We start from the raw sequence: 7,937 nt of genomic DNA, 5'->3' as shown, positions 1-7,937 counted from the left end.
GTCCATCAGCAGATGAATGGATAAGAAAGCTATGGTACATATACACAATGGAGTATTATTCAGCCATTAAAAAGAATACATTTGAATCAGTTCTAATGAGGTGGATGAAACTGGAGCCTATTATACAGAGTGAAGTAAGCCAGAAAGAAAAACACCAATACAGTATACTAACACATATATATGGAATTTAGAAAGATGGTAACAATAAACCTGTGTACGAGACAGCAAAAGAGACGCTGATGTATAGAATAGTCTTATGGACTCTGTGAGAGAGGGAGAGGGTGGGAAGATTTGGGAGAATGGCATTGAAACATGTAAAATATCATGTATGAAACGAGTTGCCAGTCCAGGTTCGATGCATGATACTGGATGCTTGGGGCTGGTGCACTGGGACGACCCAGAGGGATGGAATGGAGAGGGAGGAGGGAGGGGGGTTCGGGATGGGGAACACATGTATACCTGTGGTGGATTCATTTTGATATTTGGCAAAACTAATACAGTTATGTAAAGTCTAAAAATAAAATAAAATTTAAAAAAAAAAAAAAATAAAGCACGATATTTTCCGAACTGAAGACTTACCATTTCAAATCTCATGGGCTATGATTCAATCTAGAGCAGAACTACACAGAACTTAAGTATCCCAATTAGGAATTGGATTGAAAAAAGACCCAGGAAAGTGCCCTTCATAAAAGAGTGAACTTGTGCTTTATGTGGTGGTTGTTGCTATCACCTGTGGTTTCAACTGCAGGAAAAATAGGAAAAAGCCATGGAACAATCATTGTATTGGGTTGGCCAAAAAGTTCATTCTGGTTTTTCCATGAAATGTCACCCAAAATGAAACCCAAATGAACTTTTTGGCCAATGCAATATTTGAGTGTGGGTACACGTGAATTTGAGTTTCTGGCTCAGCCTCTTGTTAGCTATGAGTCCTTGCCTTCTCTGAGCAGATGTTTCATGAAAGATGGAAGCATTAGCAGATCTCAGAAGGAAATTTTGTAGATTTAAAGGAGCTAATGTTAGTGGTGCTTGGCAAGGAGTGAGTCTCAAGTAAATGGCTGTTACCCTCGTGTGTTATTCCTCTAAAGCTATGATGCTTCTGCATAGCAAACACCCCACCCCTAAATCTTAGTGGTTGACTAAGATACCACTGATGTTCTTACTCATGTGTCTGTGGGTCACTTATGGCAGCTCTGCTTAAGGCTATGAATCAGACTGAGGTCTGTTCATATGTGTCTCATTTTGCAGTCAGCAGCTTCCTGGGGTATGCACTTCTCATGGCAGATGACAGAAATACAAGAAGAACTTGGCAGAAATTTGCAATGCCCTTTAATATCTCAGCGCAGAACTCATTAATGATCACTTGTGCCCATTTTCCCTTAGCCCAAGCAAGTCATATGGCGAATTTCAAGGTCAATGGGATGGAGAAGTGTGATTTACCTAGTGAAACTATGGCACAATACAGAGAATAGAAGGAAAAATTGTGAACAAATAATACATTCTTCTACACTTCCCTTCTGCAGAGTGTCAACAGAGGAGAAAAGAAGGGTGGGTAAGGAGGGAAGAAAGAAAGAGTTGGATCCCTTAGGAACTCTACCTTGTGCCTTATTTGTAAGCGCTTGTCTGGCCTCCTTTGTAGAACTGGTCCAGCATTCCTTGCAGGCACAGAAAAGCAATTCTGTGGGCATGGCAGCTTTCTGGATCCTCCCCCACTCCAGGTATTTGTGATGAGGGACACATTTCTCAGAGACAATCTAGAATTCACCAGAAGCCTTCTTAAATTCTGCTTGCAGGAACACATCTAATTTTATTTAGGAAGACAAACAGAAGCAAGAGCTGGTGAAATTCAGCAAAAACAGACTATACTATATACCAGTTGTCAAAATAACCAGATCTTTGTCTAAATTCAACCCCTTCTCTTTACCCTTTCAACAACTTTTTAATGTATGGGCACTGTCTCTTATGATTTGCTCCAAATGACATCATCTCTTCTCCAGTATATAATAAAGTGTCTGACTCTTTGCGACCCCGTGGACTGAAGCCCACCAGGCTCCTCTGTCCATGGGATTCTCCAGTCAGGAGTAATGGAGTGGGTTGCCATTTCCTTCTCCAGGGGATCTTCCTGACCCAGGGACCGAACCTGGGTCTCCCGCACTGCAGGCAGATGCTTTAACCTCTGAGCCACCAGGGAAGCCCAATATTTCTTTGAGCCCCTTTTTTGGGTGGGGGGCGGGGGAGGCAAGAATACTGGAGTGGGTTGCCATTCCCTTCTCCAGGAGATCTCCCCAACCCAGGGATTGAACCCGGGTCTCCCGCATTGTAGGCAGACGCTTTACCGTCTGAACCACCAGGGAAGTCTTGAGTGTGCCATAGCTGAACATAAAATAGCCACATTTGTTCAGCTGCCTGGTGATTTTACTTGTAGTCCAGCAAATTGAGCTATTACAGTGCTCCTGCAGTAAAAGGTCTCATTGTAACCTGATTCTATTTTCTTTTATTGAGAATCAGTTTTGTGTTTGGTTCACAGCTATTCATAACTAAACTTTGAGTTTCTCCACCAGTCTTGATGCCTGTTTCTAAAACAAATACTGTGCCTTACAATTGGCCTACACAGATATTTTGCTTAATTGAAGAGTGAAAGATTTTTACCCCAATTTATTCATTTTTGTTTCTGTATTGTTTTAATGTATCTGACATGTGTGATGTTATGAGTATATACACCATAACTATCCCCACAATCCTCAGGCATGTCACATCTTCAGACTTCTACCAATGTGCTTGGCATATTTCCAGGCCAAGGTGAAATCTGAATTTGCATACTCAAGACTTCCCAGAAACTCTCAGCTACTCTGATGTCCTGACTTTTTTACCCCCACCTCTGTATCGCTCTGGGTATCATTGGGTCCATGAAGTTATCTGCATTTGATTAACTGAGTGGAAGCGGAGATAGGCCTCTGAAGGAGGATCTCAAATACATGAAGTTCATCTCTATTCTTTGTATTTCAGATGCATATTTGTAAGTCACTTATTTCTAGTTGCACATCTGATAGAAGCTTTGCTTCCTCCATATACCAAACACATTGTCATATATTATATCATGATGATAGAAATAATTGCAAAGGTAAAGTAAATGATGGCAGTGGTTACATTGTAAACAACTTAGTTAGAGCAGGTCTTTGTTACGAGAGAATATGTAAGGAAAGGGTTTATTGAAGTATGAGAGAGAGTCGTATCAAAATCAGGGCAACCATTCCATGTAAGAAGACCAGGTATGTATGCACAAAGGCATAAGTGGTTTCAACCTATTCATACTGAGGATAATTTTGGGGTATAGGAATGAAAAAGCAGGATAGATGGTGAATCATACAAGTATCTTTGTAGAAAATGTCTCAGATCATCCTTTCGTTTGGTAAAATTAAATAATAGAAATCATTACACACATAAAGATGGAATTTGTCATGTGATATGAATGAGTAAAGTACTTAAAATTATCACAAAATGTTCTTTTCACCAGGCCATCAAGCTCTTTCCCTTGTTTTTTCACATTTTCTTTTGTGTCCTTCAGTAACTTGGTTTTGGACTGTACTTGATTTATATCCTGTTAGTATCATGTATGGAGAAGGCAATGGCACCCCACTCCAGTACTCTTGCCTGGAGAATCCCAGGGATGGAGGAGCCTGGTAGGCTGCAGTCCATGGGGTCGCGAAGGGTCAGACACGACTGAGCAACTTCACTTTCACTTTTCACTTGCATTCATTGGAGAAGGAAATGGCAATCCACTCCAGTGTTTTAGCCTGGAGAATCCCAGGGATGGCAAAGCCTAGTGGGCTGCCGTCTATGGGGTCACACAGAGTCAGACACGACTGAAGCAACTTAGCAGCAGTAGCATTCATTTCTGTAAAGGCCACTGCTTGAAGGACTCTGGACTTGTGTGTGCAATTGTGACTATAATAAATAGGGCACAATTCCTAGCATATATGATAGACTCCAGATCAATATTTGTTGAATGAATGGAAAAAAATAGTGGCTTTAGACTGAATTATGGTGGCAAATTTGCACATGCATACACACACACACTTTTTTTTTTTTTTTTTACCATTATGGGGATGAACCAGCATTCTTTAAGATGTAAAGCTTAGTTCTGGAGAAGGGAATGGCAACCCACTCCAATATTCTTGCCTGGAAAATGGACAGAGGAGCCTAGAGGGCTATAGTCCATGGGGTTGCAAACAGTTGGACACAACTGAGTGACTGAGCACCTCACTAAACTGGGGGGGGGTGCAGAAAAAATATAAAAACCTTAGTTCTAAATAGGAATGCCTCTATTGATATTTGATTATTACGAACCCCACCCCCACCCCCACCCCCCATAGGGTTCTCCGAATCTGAACTGGAGCACCTTTCCCTGTCCTTGCAGTGAGCTGCAGACACTTGATCTCTCCAGTGGAGATTGACAACCTTTGCCGGCAGAAACCTGGTCTTATATCATCTTTGAAGTTCTCACTGCACCTAATTTAGAGCATACCCATAGAGAAGGTACTATTAGTACCCCCATTTTCAGATGAGGAAACTGAGGTTAAGCAACTGAAGTCATCTTAAGTTAAAGTCAGATAGTTAGTGGTGAAGACAGTGCTAGTGTCTGATCCCTGGCAGTGTGATGCCTGAGGCTCCTCTGCCTAGGGTAATGTATCAGAAAGGTAGCTGCTACCCTTCCCCGCCCCCAAAGTAAGGTAAATAGTCAACTATGAAATTAAAACTCAAAGAATAAGAGTAACGAAACAACTAAATGTTCTAGACCTGCCAAGACATTGGAGTAACTTAGAAATTATGAAACTGGATTATTTCTGTCCTGGGTATTTACTCAAAAAGATCCTGGCAAATAAATCCAATTCAAGAGAGAGATTCAGGGGAATCATTTGCTTTTCCCTCTCTGTAGACACTACATCGTTCAAGTGACGAGGAAGACCTAAAAGGGAACCTGTGTGGAGATTCCTTAAAAAACTGGAAATAGACCTGCCTTATGATCCAGCAATCCCACTGCTGGGCATACACACTGAGGAAACCAGAAGGGAAAGAGACACGAGTACCCCAATGTTCATCGCAGCACTGTTTATAATAGCCAGGACATGGAAGCAACCTAGATGTCCATCAGCAGATGAATGGATAAGAAACCTGTGGTACATATACACAATGGAGTATTATTCAGCCATTAAAAGAATACATTTGAATCAGTTCTAATGAGGTGGATGAAACTGGAGCCTATTATACAGAGTGAAGTAAGCCAGAAAGAAAAACACCAATAGAGTATACTAACGCATATATATGGAATTTAGAAAGATGGTAACAATAACCCTGTGTACGAGACAGCAAAAGAGACACTGATGTATAGAACAGTCTTATGGACTCTGTGGGAGAGGGAGAGGGTGGGAAGATTTGGGAGAATGGCATTGAAACATGTAAAATATCATGTATGAAATGAGTTGCCAGTCCAGGTTCGATGCATGATACTGGATGCTTGGGGCTGGTGCACTGGGACGACCCAGAGGGATGGAATGGGGAGGGAGGATGGAGGAGGGTTCAGGATGGGGGACACATGTATACCTGTGGCAGATTCATTTTGATATTTGGCAAAACTAATACAGTTATGTAAAGTTTAAAAATAAAATAAAATTAAAAAAAAAAAAAAGGGAACCTGTTGTGTGAAATTAGTAGTATGGATCAAACAGAGTGTGGCCAGTCCTCTGGAACTGCCTGAAACTCTCCAGTGAGAAGCAAAGGGAATTTTTCTCTAGTATGGTGATCCTCTCACAGCTGATGCCCCATCCTCTCTCTTCCTTTTGGCCAGTTTGCTTCTTGAAGCTAGGTAGAACATCCTTAAAGAAATGGGCATCCTCTGCCTCTCTACTTTCAATTATCAGTAGTTTGGGAAGCTTTGTGGAGTCTGTAGGACATGGGCCAATTAGGAGAGAAACAGAGGGATGGGGGCAGTGGTGAGGGAAGAGCCTACAGACGGAGACAGTGAGACATGGAGAGAGGTGAAACGACACTGAAAGTCCTTGAGAATGTACTGACTTAAGAAAGCCTTTTAAAAACCAATCACTAAGTAGCTTGTGAGTGTTTCCTGAGGAGAATTGGAGGTCACTTCAAGCGAAATAAATAAACCACAGCTAATGTGCTGATGCTTTAAAGAGAAAAGGCAATTGCTAAAAATGCCCATCCAATTTCCATGACTTACTACACTCATTAGAAACAAGGACTACGTTTATTGATCTGAAGTGGTTCAAACAGTATTTTCTTTGTTCAAACCAATTTAGCTGGAGGAAAAGTCAAGAGTTTGCCTTGTGTGGGGGCGGTGGGGCGAGGGGGGGGGACTGTGGAGAGAAAGAGATTCTTTACATAAAACCCTGTTGTTTTTCTATCCTAGGGCCACTCACCTAAGAAGAATAACTGGGTTTCTATTAAAGCAAAGCAATTTTTGCCCCTGATCACTATTGGTTCAGCTCTAGGCCCTTGAGACTCAAAGCAGGTTTGGAATTAGCAATATCAGTATAATCTGGGCATACATTAGAAAGGTAGACTCTCTGGCCCCACCCCAGTCCTAACTGAATCATAATCTAGTTAATCATAATCATAATACGATTCATATGCACATTAATGCTTGAGAAGTACTAGTCTAGACAAACATGGTTAAACATTTTATAGAAAAAAGAGATGGTTAAATAAAGAAGGAAATACTATCTGATAAAAGCACTTTGGTCCAAAGATTTGTTGGTGTTGATAAACTTGCTCCTATCCACTTAAGCCAGGTTTGAAGTAAAAACTTAATAGGCCCATTCTGAAATGGCTTTTACCAGCTCCAGCGTCCTCATGGTTGACTGAGCTCCCACAAATGGTTGCTGACTTTGTTTGTGTCCCCAGGTGAGCAGAAATGAGTGAACAAGCAGAAAAGAGCAGTTCCATGCAAGAGAGACCTGCACGTCAAAGTTCTCCTGAGAAACCAAGTGAGATGGAACTGAAGCAAATGAAACAGGTGGATCGGCAGTTAAAACGGTTGTCATTTCAAAATCCTGGGCCTCAGGTAGCCACCTTTAATCCTGAAGTAAGGCAGCAGATCAAGAAAGGGCAAATGGCAAAGAAGAATGAGTTTGTTTCTGTAAAACGCAAAGTCAACAAGTATGACAAAAAGGGCAGGCTCACCTTCAATGAGGCTGACCTGTGTGACTGCCTTGATGAAGACTGCCTGAGTTGCTTCTACCCGTGCCCCAAGTGTAACTCCACCAAGTGCGGGCCCACTTGCCGCTGCAACCGCCGCTGGGCCTACGACACCATAGTCAATGAGAATGGGGAGGTCATCAGCAAGATGCCATTCGACCTCTCCGACTAGGTGCAGCCCTCCAGGCTGATCAATTTTCTCTGCTTTGCAGTTAAACCAGCCTCTTTCTCCTGGGTGAATTTTAGGACTGGGGGAAAAAAGTTTTAAAAATATAGTTTAGACTAGTGTTCTCTGAAGCCATAGAACTCTGTGTAATACACTGTCCTTTAACCTTCCTGCTGTGATGACTCAGATTCCTCCTCTGGTAACCAGCAACTCCATTGCTACTCTGCTCTCAGATTAAAAATCCCTTTCCTCCTTGCTGGTACCCTAGGAGATGGAGTTTTAGGATTTTTAGAATTCTGTAGCTGAGAGCTTGTCTTGACACAGAACATATGTTTATAATAGCTAGTTACCGTTAGGATCTTACACATTATCAATTCTAAATCAGAATTGCTATTTGGATTGACTTGGCACTGCATACTCATAGTCTCATTTTTTAGTGTTACTGTTTTAACAATATTAAAATGAAATTTGGTTTTAAAAAAAAAAAAAATCCATGGCCCCGTGGCCCAACATATGAGCACAAAAGCAGAGATTCAATTTAAGTGATATCCAAAATGCCAAC

The 7,937-nt window shown here is 41.6% G+C and overlaps 1 protein-coding gene across 1 annotated transcript; it reads left to right on the top strand.

Moving 5' to 3' along the window:
* Positions 1 to 6,925: 6,925 nt before the first annotated feature.
* LOC129639732 (ARL14 effector protein-like) lies at positions 6,926 to 7,638 on the top strand. The gene has a single exon (XM_055564938.1). The coding sequence runs from the start codon at positions 6,926 to 6,928 to the stop codon at positions 7,379 to 7,381; it is 456 nt and encodes a 151-aa protein (XP_055420913.1). The 3' UTR covers positions 7,382 to 7,638.
* The last annotated feature ends 299 nt before the right edge of the window (positions 7,639 to 7,937 follow it).

The sequence above is a fragment of the Bubalus kerabau genome, chromosome X (genome assembly GCF_029407905.1).
Source record: "Bubalus kerabau isolate K-KA32 ecotype Philippines breed swamp buffalo chromosome X, PCC_UOA_SB_1v2, whole genome shotgun sequence".
NCBI lineage: Eukaryota > Metazoa > Chordata > Mammalia > Artiodactyla > Bovidae > Bubalus > Bubalus kerabau.
This window is presented reverse-complemented; position numbering and strand designations above follow the sequence as displayed.

Excerpts from the sequence above, each read along its gene's own strand:
- LOC129639732 (XM_055564938.1), top strand. The coding sequence starts at position 6,926 with ATGAGTGAACAAGCAGAAAAGAGCAGTTCCATGCAAGAGAGACCTGCA.